The 17,762-nt window shown below is 40.5% G+C and overlaps 1 protein-coding gene across 3 annotated transcripts in view; it reads right to left on the bottom strand.

Moving 5' to 3' along the window:
* Slc39a9 (solute carrier family 39 member 9) overlaps positions 1–17,762 on the bottom strand; it is a 51,979-nt gene that overhangs the window by 29,900 nt on the left and 4,317 nt on the right. For all 3 annotated transcript variants that reach the window (XM_004649288.3, XR_006638080.1, XR_006638081.1), the window contains exon 2: positions 9,416–9,524. In XM_004649288.3, coding sequence (XP_004649345.2) covers positions 9,416–9,524 — 109 coding nt within the window. The remainder of the gene's footprint in view (positions 1–9,415; positions 9,525–17,762) is intronic.

The following is a 17,762-nucleotide window of genomic DNA, read 5'->3' as shown; positions in this document are numbered from 1 at the left end:
ACTCTCTTGGTTGGGTGATCTCTCCCAACAATACAAACCTGACTGCAACAGTACATGATAATTATCCACTAAAGTTTAGGAATACATGCACACTAAGTCAAATTAATTTGGGAGACTCATTTTTTTACAGCAGTGTATGTTGCTGGCCTGTCAGATATAATATTGACTACCAAAACAATGTTTAGAGACAGGAGGCGAGGGCTGAGAAAAAAAGCAGAGAGCAGCCAGTTTAATAAAAAAAAAAATAAGAGGTTAAAAAAAATAAATAAATAAGAGGTAGAAGAAGAGACAGACCATGAGTCCATGTTCATTCTCATTTCAGGTCCTAAAAATATAACAGAAGACTTTTATTAATATTAGGGCAAGAGATAATCAAATATAAAAGATTTAGCTTATCCCTCATTTTTTCCTAGACTTACCAAGGTACAGTTGGCAAAAATGTACATATTTAAATTGACATGTGATATATGGTTATTGTGAAATTGTCACAATCAAGATAACTGACATCTATCTTGACAGTTACCTCTTGATTTTTTTGTTCTTTGTACTTAAAATCTACCCTTGTAGCAAAGTTCATGTATAAAATACAACAATGTTGGGCTGGAGAGATGGCTTAGTGGTTAAGATATGGCACTTGCCTGCAAAGCCAAAGGACCCATGTTTGACTCCCCAGGACCCATGTAAGCCAGATGCACAAGGGGGTACACGCATCTGGAATTCCTTTGCAGTGGCTAGAGGCACAAGTGCACCCATTCTCTCTCTCTCAATCTCTCTCTCTCTCCCTGCCTAGTTCTGTATCTCTCTCTCAAATAAACAAAACTAAATTATATATATACATATATATGTACATGAAACAATGTTAACTATCACATTGCTGCACACTAGCTCTCCAAACTTGTACAATTTAAACTTCATATCCTTTGACCACTGTTCTCTCATCCCCTCCCCTACAGCCTGAGTGTGGCCAATTGTTCCGTTCCTATGAATGCAACTACTTTAGATTGCACATATAAATGTGGTCATGTGGTGTCTGTCTTTAGATATCTGGTTTCTTACTTATATTATCACTCTTAGATTCATGTCGCAAATGGTGGGATCTCCTTTTAAAAAAAAGACTGACCCATATTCCACTGTGTGTATAACACAATGTCTCCATCTATCACCTGTTGTCGGACACATTGATTCTGTATCTTGGATATTGTAAATACACTGTAATGAACATAAGTATGGATATCTCTTTGGAAAGTGATTTAATTTCCTCACAAGTGGGTTACTGGGTCATATAGTAATTCTACTTTTAATTTTTTTAAAATATTTTATTTATTTGCAAGCACAGAGAGAGGGAGAGAATGGAATGCTGCAAACAAACTTCGGATGCATGTGCCACTTTAATGCATCAGGCTTACGTGGGCACTAGGGAATCAAACCTGGGTTGTTAGGCTTTGTAGGCCTAATCGTTAAGCCATCTGTCCAGCCCCGGCCTCCATTTTTAATTTTTGAAAGAGCCTCCACAACTGTTTTGGTGGGCTGTTTAGTATTATCGTACACAACACCATACAGTGGATCCCTTTTATCTACATCTTTGCCAACATTTATCTTTGTGCATATGTAGAGTGTATGTATATGTATGTACAGATGCACAGACCCCATGGGCATGTGTTAGAGGACAGAGGAGAATGTTGAGTGTCTTCCTCTATCACTCTTCCACTTTATTTCCTTGAGGTCGAATCTCTCACCTCATTTGGACCTGGTGTTTTTTTCAGACACACTAACATAGGTGGTGATACTCAATTTTTCACATGGGTTCTAGGGATCAAATTCAAGCAATCTCAGCCCTCATGTTTGTGAATCAAGCACTCTTACCCACTAAGCCATTTTCCTAGCCCCCAACATAGATCTTTTAACTGCTACCTTGACTTGTATGAGTTGGCATCTCATTTTTTAAAAAACATTATTTATTTATTTATTTATTTGAGAGAAAGAGGCAGAGAGAAAGAGAGAGAGAGAATGGGCATGCCAGGGCCTCCAGCCACTGCAAACAAACTCCAGATGCATGTGCCCCCTTGTACATCTGGCTTACGTGGGAGAGTTGAACCAGGATCCTTTGGCTTTGTGGGCAAATGCCCTCACTGCTCAGCCATCTCTCCAGCTCTCACTTGGTACTGTAGTTCTCATGTGATGCTCTCTGATGATTAGCTATGGTAAGCCTTTTTCATATAGCTGTTGGGCACTTGTAGTCCTCTTCTAAGGATGTCAATTTGGGTAATTTTCTCGTTTTAAAAATGAGATTTATTTTCTTGCTTTTAAAGTTAGTTGACATACACTGTAGATGTTATTTATTTTAGATACTAACCCTTATTAGATATATGGTTTACAAATGTTTCTCCACTCTAGGGTTGCTTCTTTACTGTTGTTTCCTTTGCTGCTCAGGAGGTTTTTAATTCAATGTAGCATAATTTGACTGCTTGTGCTTTTGCTGACTATACTTGTAATGGGAATTGAGACCAGACTGGAGGGCTTTGCAAGCAAGCACTCTAATGGCTGAGCCATCTTCCCAGTCCCACATTTTAGTCTTGAATCCACTGTGGGTTGACTTTTATAATATGATCTTGGATTTTAAAAAAAAAAAAAAAAGTGGGCTGGAGAGATAGCTTAGTGGTTAAGGCACTTGCCTACAAAGTGAAAGGACCCAGGTCTGATTCCCCAGGACCCATTTAAGCCAGATGCATAAGATGGTACAAATGTCTGGAGTTTGTCTGCAGTGGCTGGATGCCCTGGAACTCTCATTCTCTGTCTCTCTCCCTCTTTCTCTCTCTCAAATGAATTAAGAAAAATAATTTGTTTTGATTTGTTTTTCGAGGTAGGGTCTAGCCTAGTCCAGGCTGACCTGGAATTCAATATGTAGTCTCAGGGTGGCTTCAAACTCATGGTGATCCTCCTACCTCTGCCTCCCATGTGCTGGGATTAAAGGCATGCACCACCACACCTGGCTTTTAAAAACATATTTTTTTAAGTCCAATTTTGTTTTGCATGTGGATACCCAGTTTCCTCAACCAATTTCTGGTGAGAACATTCTGACCCCTTTGCATGTTCTCAGCACCTTTGTCAAAGATAAGCTAACTAAAAATGCATAGGTTTATTTCTGAGTCCTTGTGTTTTAATGTGAAATATCCCCCACAGGCTCATGTGTTTAAATAATTGGTCCCCAGCAAAGTGCACAGTTTGAAAAGGTTGTGGAACCTTTAGGACATGGGACCTTGCTGGAGGAATGGATCACTGAGGGTGAGTCTTAAGGCTTTGTAGCCCAAACCCATTTGCTTTTGCTGTTTCCTGACTGTGCTACAGTGTGACACAAGCTTGTCTCTGCCATGAAACTTCCCCTCAAAGCCATAAGCCAAATTAAACCTTTTTCCTCCCCTAAGTTGCTACTTGTCAAGCCTTTGTTCACAGCAGTGAGAAAGTAGCTGGCGCAGTCCTGTGTTCTACTCTACTGATCCATGCGTTTGTTTTTATGCCAGCACATCGCTGTTTTGATGGCAACCGCTCTGTGACAGACTGCAGCTTGGCTCTTCTTGCAGACTACTTTCAGTGGTCTCAGTGTCCTTGTGATTTCATGAATTTTAGGGTTTATGAGTTCTGTGAAAAATGCCACTGGAATTTTGATTGAAGTCAATCTATAGACCACTTTAGGTATTATGGATGTTTTAAGAATATTAATTCTTCCAATTCAAAAGCAGGTTATCTTGTGTTATTTCTTTCATCACTTTTATATAGCTAGTAGTATAAGATCTTTTGCCTCCTTTGTTAAGTTTTTTTTTTTAATTCTTTTTTAAGTTTATTTATTTGCAGCAGAGAGAGACAGACAGGGACAATGGGCACACCAGGGTGTCCAGCCACTGCAATCCAATTCCAGATGCATGCACCACTTTGTACATCCAGCTTTGCATGGACACTGGGGAACTGAACTGGGGTCATTAGCCTTCGCAGGCAAGTGACTTAACCACTAAGCCTTATATCCAGCCCTATTCCTTTTTTATTTTTGTTGTTTTTTTAATATTTTTGAGAGCCAGGTATGGTGGGTGGTACATGCCTTTAATCCCAGCACTCGGGAGGCAGAGGTAGGAGGATCACCGTGAGTTCAAGGCCACCCTGAGACTACATAGTGAATTCCAGGTCAGCCTGGACTAGAGTGAAACCCTACCTCGGAAAACCAAAAGAAATTTTCTTATTTTATTTTTATTTATCTGAGAGGCAGAGAGAGAATGGGTGCACCAGGGCCTACAGCCACTATAAACAAACTCCAGATGCATGCACTTTATGCATCTGGCTTTCATGGGTCCTGGGGAATTGAACCTGAGTCCTTTGGCTTTGCAGGCAAGAGCCTTTAACAGCTAAGCCATCTCTCCAGCCACCCTTTTTTTTAAAATTTTTGATGCTTTGATAAGTGGGATTGATTTTATAACTTGCTTTTCATATAGTATTAGTATACAGAAATACAGCTGTTTTGTATATGGATTTTATATCTAGTAACTTTTCCACATTATTTTTGCTAGTTCTAAAAACTCCTGATGAAATCTGTATAGTTTCCTATATATCAGATCATCTCATCTGCAAAGAGAGACCCTTTTATTGCTTCCTTTCCAATATGGAACTAAGCCTTTCCTGACTATTGTAGTTTTTACACTTGTCCAGACAGCTATGAGTTCAGCACACTTATCTTTAACTTAATTCAGTATAGTCTGCTTTCCTAAGTATACCAATTTTAAATATCCAAAGAATTCTTATGGTTTCAAATTTTAGTTCCACAATAAACAAGTAATGAAATGCTCAATACAATGTGAACTTCTTAAAACCTGTTTCTAAAGAAAGTTTTCTCACATGAAAGCTGATCATCACCTAATTCCAGTGATTTCTGGAGCTATAATTATAGAACGCTGTGAGAGAGGTTCCTCCTAACATTAATTAGTATTTAATAATGCTTATTAAAGTGTCAAGTGCTTAGTTAACGTGGTATAGTGAGCTCTGAAAAATACCTGTTAATTATCATAATTATAAGGTCCACAGAATGAAACCATAGGCTATAGTAACACGCAAACAAACTCTTTCCTTGAAGTATGGTGAAAGGTAGGCTTGACCTACAATAAAGAAAGAATTCACTGGTATACTACTATTTTAGTTTTCTCAGTACTAAAGATTGAAAACAGAGCCTCTTGCACACTAGGTAAAGACTTTCGGTTCCCCAGCATGATTTTTTGTTTTGTTTAAGACAGGATCTCACTAAGTTGCTGAGAGTGGCTTTGAATTTCCAGTGCACATGGAAAATCCAAAAAGATCACCCTTATTCTAAACCATAAAAAAAAAAAAAACAACACTTACAGGGCTAGAGAGATGGCTTAGTGGTAAAGGTGCTTACTTGTAAAACCAAAGGACCCAGGTTTGATTCCCCAGAACCCACTTAAGTCAGATACACAAGGTGGTGCATGTGTCTGGAGTTCATGGTGTGCCCATTCTCTCTCTCTCTCAAATAAATAAATACCTTAAAAACCCCACAAATTTTCTAAATATGTTCTCCAAGAAAAGTGACATTATACTATAAATCAGTAATAAAAATAATAGTGTGTGTGTGTATCTGTACGCGTGTGTGCACATGCACATGAGCTTTATTTTAAGAGGACACTGCTCAAACATTTTGAAATTAACTAATATACTTCTAAATAATAGTTAAAAGAGGAAGCAGCTGTAAGAATTAAAAAATATTTTGAGCTCAGTGAAAATTATATATAGTAGATTAAAGTTAAAAGGAAATCTGGAGCATTAAGGTCTTTTCTGTCATGTGTATGTGTATGTGGTATGCATGTGCACATACACATGTGTGCATGTGGAGCCAGAGGTTGACATCAGTTGTTTTCCTCAATCACTTGCCCCCTTATTTTTATGAGAGTCTCTCTCACTGAACCCGGGACTCAACAGTTGGCTAGACGAGCTAGTCACCATGGCCCAGGGGTCTTCTTGCCTTGGCCGTCTCAGCACTGGGACTGCAGGCATGCGCCACTACACCCAGCACTGTGTGTGGGAGCTGGGAATCCAAACTGAGCGTGAGCAGCAAGCACTTTACTGACTGAGCCATCTCCACAGCCTAATCTTTTTTTAATTATCAAGGTTATTTAAGGAGAAATTACAAAATTTTTTCATATGAATATTCATATTATGAGGTTTATTGCAGGGGGAATTAAGATGCAGGAAGGAGGTCTTAAGGGGAAGTTTCATCATGGCAAGTAAAGCAAGGCAGAACAGAGGCTGGGCATCACATCTTATCACATCAGCTGGGAAGTGGCATCAGGAATGAACAGTTCCAGTCACCCAATGGGCTGGTCTATGAACCTCAGGACCCCACCTCCAGTGACACACCTCCTCCAGCAAGGCGTGCTACCTCTCCAAAACTCCACCAGCTAGGGACTGAGTGTGAGGCTTACTCACAAACACACGAGGCTATGGGAAACACTTCACATGTAAACCACTACAGTAGGGATGAAAGAGGAGACCTCATTACAACTAAAAGACAGTAAGAATCACTGTGAACAACTTTAGGCCCTTAAGTTCTTCAACTTGGGAGGTCATGAGCCCCAAGGGAGTAATACCTGCTACTGTCTGGCTAAATGCATATATTATGCGCATTAATCTGCCCTGTAAGCACTTTTCTTAATGTTCATACCCTTATATTAATGCTACTCTCTCTTTTGGTTAGAGAAGCTTCTCTTCAGATGGCAATAACCATCAGGAAGACTCAAAAGGCACCACAGTGCTGAGAAGTGATAAAGGGATGTTCACACTGAAACATCTTTATTACACCTCTCAAGGCTCAGGGTCCACTGAGGAAGAGGTGGCAGAAAGAATGTAAGAGGGATGGAGAGATGGCTTAGTGGTTAAGGCACTTGCCTGCAAAGCCAAAGGACCTCAATTTGATTCCCACGTAAGCCAGATGCACAAGGTGGTGCATATGTCTGGAGTTCCTGGTTAATTTCACCCATGCTGCCAGGTGATGGAGCTATAGGCGTGGGACTACCCAAACCTACTGGAGCACAGATAATGCCACCACAAGCTCTAGATGCTGGACATGGAGCTTGCCCTGCTGGGCTTACATCTTGCTCTGGCCCTGTCATTCCCTGCTATCCTCCCATTCTTCCCTTTTGGAATGGGAATGTTTACTCTGTGCCATTGTATACTGACAATATATAACCCAACTTTTTTATTTTATAGAGGCTCACAGTTACAAGATTGCCTTAAGTCTCAGAAGAGACTTTGGACTTTTGAACAGTGTTGAAACTATAAAATTATGGAAACTTTTGAAGTTTGACCAAATGCATTTTACATTATGAGATGGCCATGAGCCTATAGAAAGGCAGAGGCAGAATGTTAAGGTTTGATGTAAAATGTTCCTGATAAGTGCATGTGTTTAAAGACTTGTTCCCATGGAGTGGTGCTATTTGGAGATTATGTGACCTTTAAGAGGTGGGGCCTCACTGGAAAAAGTAGGTTGCTGGGAACCAGCCATCCTGACTAGCTCTGGCCTGAGTTTCTTGACTGCCAATGCAACGTAACCAGCCACCTCACCCTTCAGTGGTAAGCCATTTCTGTAGCCGTACCTTCCCTGCCACCATGAACTTCTCTCCTTAAATCATGAGCCAAAATATATCCTTCAAGTTGCTTCTTGTCAGGAATTTTGTCACCATGAGAAAAATTACTAACAGATAACCTTTTTGATAAGTTTTCTAGAATACAGGCAAGAAGAGACATTTTTCAACTCTACATAAGAGGCTAGTATTATCCTGAGAACAAAACCACACAGACACTGTTTTAAAAAATGACACAGGGGCTGGGTGTGGTGGTGCACGCCTTTAATCCCAGCACTTGGGAGGCAGAGGTAGGAGGATTGCTATGAGTTCAAGGCCACCCTGAGATTACATAGTGAATTCCAGGTCAGCCTGGGCTACAGTGAGACCCTATCCCAAAAAAATGAAAAGAAAAAAAAAAAAGACACAGGGCTGGAGAGATGGTTTAGTGGTTAAGGTGCTTGCCTGAGAAGCCTAAGGACTCATGTTCGACTCTCCAGGTCCCACATAAGCCAGATGCACAATGTGATGCAAGGTCGCACATGCACACAAGATGACACACACATCTGGAGTTCAATTACAGTGGCTGGAGGCCCTGGCATGCCAATTCTTTCTCTCTCTCTCAGATTTAAAAAAAAAGACACAAAAACCCTTAACAAATAACAAGGTGAGTGAGCCCAGCAATGTATAAAATCATACTATGGAACAACAAAGGGAGGATGTGTAGGAAAGTCTAATCCAAGATGTGAAAATCAATCACTGTAATTCACATCAACAGACTGAACCATGTATCTGATGACATTTAATACCCATTCAAGATAACTAATCTCCACAAGTAGGAACAGAATAGCATTTCCTTAACCTGAAAAGGGGGCTCTGTAAAAAATCCACAGCCAACATCATACTTAATGGTGAAAGACTGAATGAGAACAAATAATGCCTGCTTTCAATTCTAATCAGCATTGGATTGTTTGGTCTGATGAATGCAACAAGGAAAAAAAAATAGCAAATTGGAAAGGGAAACATTAAGCTATCTCAATTCAGATTATGTGGCTATTTGTGTAGTAAATTCCAAGAAAGATACAAAAAAGTATCTATAGGGCTGGAGAGATGGCTTAATGATTAAGGCGCTTGCCTGCAAAGCCTAAGAACTCATATTCAGATCTCCAGGTCTCATGTAGCCAGACACAGTGATGCCAGTGTGCAAAGTCACACATTCACAAGGGGGCACACGTGTCTGGAGTTCATTCCTAGTAGGCTGAAGGTCCTGGTGTGCTCATTCTTTCTCTCTGCCTTTCTCTTTCTCTCTCTCTCAAAAATAAAAATAATTTTTAAAAAGTATATAATTAAAAATGCATTTAGCAAATTTCTATATAATAGAAACTGAAAAGCACTATTTCTAATTTTAATACAACTATGAAATATTAGGTATAACTCTAATAAAACGTGTTGGTAAACAATAAGCTAACTCTAAAGTTTTTATGAAAAAGCAAAGGATTTTCTAGAAAATCTTTAAAAATAGGAATAAGCACCCTGAGACTACACAGTGAATTCCAGTTCAGCCTGGGCTACAGTGAGACCCTACCTCATAAAACAAAAACAAAAACAAACAAAAAGAAATTTTTTTAAAGAATGAGAAGGTAAGCCACAAATTATAAAGAAAAATTTGTAAATCACATATCTGATAAAGCACTTGCTAAATGCATAAAGAACTATCAAAACTCAGTGATAAGAAATATAATTTAAAATGGGCATTTATGAATCAACAAAAGATACAAAGGTAATTAAACTGCTCTTTTTCTCACCCTCTAGAATATCTTCATAAAGTGCGTGTACTCCTTCAGGCACAATAACTGCCAATGCAGTTCCACAGAGAAGACCAGCACCCAAAACAGTCACCAGCTTGAGTCGCTCCTGGAAAGAAAGCAGAGAAACTACTAGGAAGGCTGATCATATAAGATGACTACATAAGTCACGTAAGACGACAGATTAATGAATGGGGGATATTTTCTGAAGCCTCAATAATCAAGACTTTGTGAGAACATCACCCAAAATGGCCAGTACATGAAAAATGGTCAGGGTACTAGCGACTGTTCTCCTTGCTGGAACAAATACACAGCAACAGCAACTTAAGGAAGGGTTTGGATCAGCTTACAGTTTGAGGGGGATACTGTCCATTATGGTGGGGAAGGCCTGGAGGCAGAAGCACGAAGCATGAAGCAGCCGGTCACACACAGCATCTGTAATCGGGAAGCAGATGGACCTGGTGCTCAGCTAATTCTCTCCTTTTTCTGCGGTCCGGGACCCCAGCCCGTGGAATGACGCCACCACATTCTAGAGTGGATTTCCCAGCTCAATTAGCCCAATCTAAAAACCCCCTCACAGACATACCCAGAGCTTGTTTTCATGGTGATTCTAAATCCTATCAAGTTGAGGGGAGGGGAGGGGAGGGGACTGGAGGGGAGGAAAGCGGGCTGGAGAGATGGCTTAGCGGTTAAGCGCTTGCCTGTGAAGCCTAACAACCCCGGTTCGAGGCTCACGAACCAGAACCCACGTTAGCCAGAAACACAAGGGGGTGCATGCATCTGGAATTCGTTTGCAGTGGCTGTAGGCCCTGGTGCGCCCATTCTCTCTCCTTATCTCTATCTGCCTCTTTCTCTGTCGCTCTCAAATAAGTAAATAAAAATATTTAAAAAATAAAAAGAAAAGAAAAAGATAGAGGGCTGGAGAGATGGCTGATCAGTTAAGGCACTTGCCTGTGAAGTCAAAGCACACAGGTCTGATTCCCCAGGGCCCATGTAAGCCAAATGCACAAGTTGGCACATGCATCTGGAGTTCATTAGCAGTGGTTAGAGGCCCTAGCATGTCCATTCTCTTTCTCTAGTAAATAAATAAATACATACAGAACAAAGTTGTTTTTTTTTTTTTTAAAAAAAAAAGCATTTAAAAAAGAAAGAAAATATGCCTCACTGGTGTGACTTGTAGTGCCAATTTTTATTTGGAAAAAAAAAAAAAACCCTACCTAAATCATTTTAGATGCCACATGATTTATTTCAAGCCTAGAGATGTGGCTGCATGTTATCTGCAGGGCTGTATGTATTTACCACTTCACAACTAGGCTTCAATCTCACATTATGTGCTTATCAAAGTTAACAAAGTGCTGACAGGTTCTCTCCTTTGCTTATGGTAAATCACTAAAAGGGTATATTTAAATGAAGAACTAGTAGTTTAAGCTGGAAAGAGAGTTCCCCAAGCAATAGTTTCTGTCAGAGTAATGAAATATTTCCTCAAGAGAGGCATGAACTGTGCAGTGCCATTGGTTTTATGTTACTTCATTTTAGAACTTCACAGTTGTAGCTGACTGAGCCAAAGAATCAACCAGCTGCATTAATTCAAACAACAGCTTGCTTCCAATGTCATTAACTATCAGTGCAAAGTTTTAAAGTCAGTTTAATTTTCTTGGCAGGCATCAAGGTTTTATTTTCCTGCTCACAGAAACAGTCAACAAATTATTTGGTTCAACGAAGTATAATCCAACATTTTTTAAAGCTTTGATACTGAAAATTCCTTATGGCACCTGCTCAATGCTTGTCCCCCTGCTCACTTCATACGTAAGGTCAATTATGGTGTCTTCAAAAAAGTCAGGGCACATCTCTTACAGCAAGACTAAATTCAAAGTTCTAGTCCCTGGGATATGGGCTTCTCCATAGAAACATGCTTCAAGAAAGCTTTTCCTTAATATTAACTTAGCCACTATATTATAAGCTATTAAGTAACAGGTCATGAGGAACACATCTGAGTTTTGTTCAAGGTATAACTGAAACAAAGATGCCCCAAAGCCCCTTGCCTCTCAGCAGCAGCTGTGTGAACCTGAACAAGTCCTTGTGCCTCCTGGGCTTCAGTTTCTGCTCCATAAGGTGCCACTGCTACTATTAGTGCACACGAACAGGTTATTAGCACACTGGGCACAGGGGAAATGCAGTCACCACCCTGTACAGGCACCTCCACCGGAAGAATGAGAAAACAAACCCAGACACTTGGGTGGCAGTTTACAAGAACAATGCTTCAATATGTGCCATTTGGCCTTCCCCTTACCTAATTCATTTCACATTAAGTTACTTAACACCTTTGAGGAAGTAATAACAAGCATGTACTTTATTAATGTCACTTCCTCTGATCTTGGGAGATAAGACTAATGTGGTTTTCTTTCAGTTTTCCTCTCTAGATGTAAAAGAAATGTAAGTGAAAATGCCAAGGAAAGATTCTCCCATGTAACCACAAAACAAAACAGCAACTCATTGGGAAGGAACCTGGGAAAAGACTGGCAATAAATAATGCCAGTAATATCTACCAAGTGTACTGGACTGAATAAACTAATAAAGATGCCTTTTTCTTCTTTCAAATCAGTAATTTTAGCCAGATGTGGTGGCATATGCCTTTAATCCCAGCACTCAGGAGGCAGAGGTAGGACAATCACTGTAAGTTCAAGGCCACCCTGACACAACATAGTGAATTCTAGGCCATACTGGGCTAGAGTGAAACTCTACCGCAAAATAACAAAACCAAACAACAACAACAAAAATGCAAACAGAAAAAAAATAGAAAGAAAAATGTTACTGCAGGAAAATAGATGGTTTCAATTTCCTTTACATAAGATTGTATTTTGTAAAGTTCCCACAAACATAATTATTGAATATACTTTGTCCTTTCAAACAAACTTCTGGCTTGGGATGGAGAGATGACTCAGCAGTTAAAGGCACTTGCTTGCAAAGCATGACGGCCTGGATTAGATTCCCCAGTACCCACGTGAGGCCAGATGCACAAAGTGGCACATGCATCTGCAGTTCATTTTCAGTGGCAAGAGGCCCTGGCATGTCCATTCTCTCCCTCTCTCTCTGCTTACAAATAAATGAATAGCTGCTAACTTAACTAGGGGCTATATAAATCATGGCCTCATATGATGGAGAATGGAATTTCAAAGAGGAAAATGTGGGGGGGAGGGAGGGAATTACCATGGGATTTTTTTTTTATAATCATGAAAAATGCTAATAAAAATTTAAAAAAATAAATCATGGCCTTGAATTTATTAAACTTTGAAGTTCAGTTTCCTCATCCACAAACAGGGCAAGACTTCTATTTCAAAGAAGGATGGACATAGTCCCGGACACATATGCTCACAGTGTAACCATATGAATCATTATAACGTGATTGACTCAAGAGCACAATGTCCCGAATGTGATCATTAAGTGGTTTTACACAACCGCACTTTGAGGTTCTGCAGTCATTTGAAAAGTTTTTCGGTGTCTTCCCTCTTTGCTGTCATGCTGTGACTTACTCCTCCACTTGCTCTCACATTTCTACTTTGTTGTTCCTGGTTGGCAGATGGCTGAGAAACCCAATGGTCCTGTCCAGACGTTCTAGATGACTCACAAACATGGGCTGTTTAACACATATTATGATGTAACTGTATTTGAATTATAAGTCACAGAATAACATTTGGGAGATTTCATATAAAAATCCAGATTTCCAGTTCCTGAAAAATAGGAATGGGGCTGGAGAGATGGCTTAGCAGTTACGGTGTATGTCTGCAAAGTCTAAGGACCCAGGTTCAATTCCCCAGAACCTATGTAAGCCAGATGAACAAGGTGGCACATTGCGTCTGGAGTTTGCAGTGGCTGGAGGCCCTGGTGCACCCATTTTCTTTTCTCTCTCTCTCAAATAAATAAATAAAATATTTGCACTATGTTATCAAATAGAAGGTGTTCTTCTCACCACAATTCTCACCACTCCCTAATGAGTCCCAGACAGGCACTATAGGTCAACTACCATGTATTATAACCCTTGGACTTTTCCATCTGTTTGCTTGCTTGCTTATTTAAGAGACAGGATCTTAACACGTTCGATTCTCCAGGTCCCGTGGGCTCCCGGGCTCAAGTGATCTTCTTGCCTCAGCTTCTGGCGCAGCTGGGACGACAGGCACACACCACCTCACCCTATGTGGACAGTGAATCTTATGCCAGCTCCAGTGGTCATTTGATTTTATGACCAAGTACCGAGCTATATCAGACAAGGTCCAACCAGGAAAGGGACACTACAAAGTAATTAGAACAAGTAAACATATATAAAGAATAACTTTAAAAGAGGATTGGAATAATGAGGCAGTGGCCAATAAAAACCCTGAAGAATTTAACAGTAGCAAGTATAAGAAGTGGTTTCTACCCTAGGACCAAGGTAAAAGTGGCCTGAAAAAGAAAGAAAGGTTCCACAAAAGGCTGAGACTCAAACCTTGCAAAAGAGGTGTTCTGCTGGAGGAGTCTGCTGGAAACCACTCCAGGGTGTTGAAGAAAGCTGTTGTGGGAGTGTGTCTCACTGAAACTCTTACAAGACAACCGAAGGTAGGTGCCCATGGAAACAGCTGCCTGGTAAGTGCTGAACAGCTATGTGTGTCCCAAAAGGCTGGACTTGAAGAACTGCCTGCAGCACAGAAGTGAGGCACACCAGAGCCTGCCCAGGGCTCTGAAGATTCCGGGCACACTGCAGAAGCCAGTGCCCAGGAGGCTGGGGCACCGCATGAGCTGGACACTGCGCAGGAACGCCTAGCTTGCTGCACGAACCTGTGCCCAAGATGCTTCCTCCAAGACAGGAGAGCCCTTCCTCTTACAATTTTTCTCCAATAGTCTCTACTGACAAGTTTTAACATCCTGCCAACTGGCACCAAAAAAAGTATCTTGTAAGTTAAAAAGGAGACATAAAGGGAAGAGAAAGGAAGGGAGGAGGGTACTTAATAGGTTGATATTGTATATATGTAAGTACAATGATTGTGATGGGGAGGTAATATGATGGAGAATGGAATTTCAAAGGGGAAAGTGTTGCGGGGGAGGGAGGGAATTACCATGGGATATTTTTTTATAATCATGGAAAATGCTAATACAAATGAAAAAAATAAACAAAAAACAAAAAAATACTATCTTAAGGGCCCAGATACATATTTTGTAGTCAATAAAGAGTAAATGTGGAGAGAGAAAGGCAATCAATTGATAACTGGTATACCAGCACAGTAAAAGATAATCAAAAGCTATGTGAGAACCAAGGGCAGTAGAGAGCAAATAAGATGCTTACTCCTCAGGCTGTTTGGCTAATTAAAGATTTTTCTAGCCCTTTGGATTACTGAGGTTTCTGGATTGCTATATTCTATACAGGAGAGGTGCTCCTAACATTCTTCTCCTCCATCATTATCAAGTACTTAGTGACCTCAAATACTCTCTCATAGTCCCTTTACATAGATAAACTCAGTTAATCCTTGCAACAATCCTACAAGGTAGGTCCTTCTACTACCCCCACTATAGAGATCTTGAATGAAGTATGCCCAAGCTCCCAGCCGGTAAGTGGCAAAGCTATCACCTCTCCGTATGAGATGTAGCCCCAGAATTTGTACTCTTAATCTCGATGTTAACGTTACTTCCCAACAATGCCCCTTTCATTTAGGTTTTGTTGTTGTTGTTGCTTTTAGCAACTGTCTTCCCAGTTTGCTTCTACAAAACAGATAGAGGACTTCTGGGGGTATAGCTACATGGAGGGAACACGTTTAGCTGGATTACATGCATTAGATATGGGGGAGGGAAAAGGAGAGGTTGCAAAAGATAGTTTGATATAACCATCTAGAATTTATCACTTAAAAAACTTATATAGTTGGGACAGAAGAAATTCTAACCCAACTGCCCAACTATTTTAGGTTCAGTAAGTTCAAAACTCAAATATTAATATTCAAGGAGGATTAAAGTTTCTATTTTTTCCTTTTCCTCCCTCCATTCATCTCCTTTGTTTTTGAGGCAGGGTCTTACTCTAGCAGAAGCTGACCTGGAATTCACTCTGCTGTGCAGGCTGGCCTCAATTCACAATGATCCTTCTTCAGCCTCTCTTGTGCTGGGATTAAAGGTATGAGTTATGATGTCTGGCTTTCTTTTCCTTTTTTTTTCTTTTTAAAGTTTTTATTTATTAGAGACAGAGAGAGGGAGAGAAAGAGAGAGAGAGAGCAAGAGATGAGAATGGGCTCACCAGGGCCTCTAGCCACTGCAAACGAACTCCAGACACATGTGCCACCATGTGCATCTGGCTTACATGGGCCCTGGAGAATCGAACCTGGATCCTTAGGCTTCACACGCAAATGCCTTAACTGCTAAGCCATCTCTTCAGTCCTTCTTTTCTTGAAATTCACTATGTAGTCTCAGGATGGGCTCGAACTCACGACAATCCTTCCACCTCTGCCTGGCTTCTGTTCCTTCTTAAGACAAGGTTTCACTATGTACCTTAAGATGGCCTTGAATTCTCTTCCTGTCTCAGCCCCCCAAGTACTGGAATGGCAGGTATGCACCACTAGGCTGGTCTCTGTAATTCTATTACAGGTTTTAAGAAGCACCATGCTCATACTTAGCACTGTTATTTGTTACCTGGAACTTAAACTAAGCCAGAATGGATCTTAAACCTTATCATTCAACAAAAGCCTCATCTTTAAATTGTGACTCCAGTTCACATCTTCTTCCCTCCAAAAGGTAGTCACTCCCCCCAACCCCCGCTCGGAGGTAGGGTCTCACTCTAGCTCAGGCTGACATGGAATTCACTCTGTACTCTCAGGGTGGCCTCGAACTCATGGAGATTCTCCTACCTATGCCTCTTGAGTGCTGGGATTATAGGCATGCACCACCACACCTAGCTGGATGTCACTTTTTAAAAAGCAAAATTTGAGACTCAGCAAACTGAAGATGTCAAGTTTGAAATTAATGTTCGGTAGTTCAAAGTGGAAGCTGCTTAGACCCCAGTTCAGGAGTCATAACGGGCTTCCAAGACACACACAGTTCTCTGCGTGCAGACTGTGTACCTTTGGCACTTCAAGTCTTGCCACACTGACAAAACACAAGGCAAAATATCAGTGTTGTTTAAGATGTTTCTGATTTGAGGAGCTAAAAGTACTAATTTAAATCGTCCATGTTCTCATTCCTGCTTTAGATGGCATTTACCAGGAAAGGCAGTATTATTTAGTTAACAAGTACTCTGGCACTGGAAGTCAAGCTGACTTAGCTCATGACCTCTCCAAGTCTGAGTTAGTTTTGTAAAGTGAAGTTCAGCAATATTTCATAGTCTCGTCCTGAAGACTGAATAAGGTAATAGGGCTAAAGAGATGGTTTAGCAATTAAGGTACTTCCCTGCAAAGCCTAATGACCCAGGTTCAATTCCCCAGTACCCACATGAAGCCAGATGCAGAGGCACATGCATCGGGAGTTTGTTTGCAGTGGCTGGTGTGCCCAATCTGTGTGTCTCTCTTCTATCTCTCTCTGCTTGCAAACAAATAAATTAGAATATTTTTAAAAGATAATGTACACCAGTCCCTGACACATAGAAAGTGCCCAATAAACACTATTATATATCTATGTTTTAAGTATGCATACCTACAAATGTGGTGGTTTGAATGTTACCCCCACAGACTCATGTGTTTAAATGCTCAATCCTGAGCTGGTGGTGCTACTGGGGAATGTTATTGCTGAAGGAAGTGGGGGTGGGCGTCAAGGTTTTACAGTCTAGCCCCACTTGCTTTTCTCTTTCTTCCTCCCTGCTGATGTGACAATGCTAGACATGCTGTCCATGCCACAGTGAGCACTTCCCCTGGAAACCTCAAGCCAGAAACAACTCTTTCCTCCCTTATGTTGCTTCTGTTTGGGCATTTTGCCCAGCAGTGGGAAAGTAATAAACAACACAGTATGCTGGAGAAAAAATTTTTTCAGAAAAATATTATATTATATCCAGATTGTATTTAAACTTAGTTTTTTCAACAAAGACACTTACAAAATAATATGCAGTTCATATCTGAAGAAAAACAAGTTACTTTCTGCTTTCCAGGTATGAATAAATTTACTAAGACAGCAAAATTTCAAACCTTAGAATTTAGAAATAATTTTTTTTTTCGAGGTAAGGTCTCACTGTGGCCCAGGCTATGTAGTCTCAGGGTGGCCTTGAACTCATGGTGATCCTCCTACCTCTGCCTCCTGAGTGCTAAGATTAAAGGCATGCACGACCACACCCGGCTAGAAAAAAATTTAAAAGAAGGGCAAATGCTACTGCATTATCATAGGAAAATGAAAGAGTAATAGACAAAACAAT

This window comes from Jaculus jaculus, chromosome 7, assembly GCF_020740685.1.
Source record: "Jaculus jaculus isolate mJacJac1 chromosome 7, mJacJac1.mat.Y.cur, whole genome shotgun sequence".
In the NCBI taxonomy this organism is placed as follows: Eukaryota; Metazoa; Chordata; class Mammalia; order Rodentia; family Dipodidae; genus Jaculus; species Jaculus jaculus.
The sequence above is the reverse complement of the archived record's forward strand: the minus strand, read 5'-3'. Positions and strand labels throughout refer to the sequence as shown.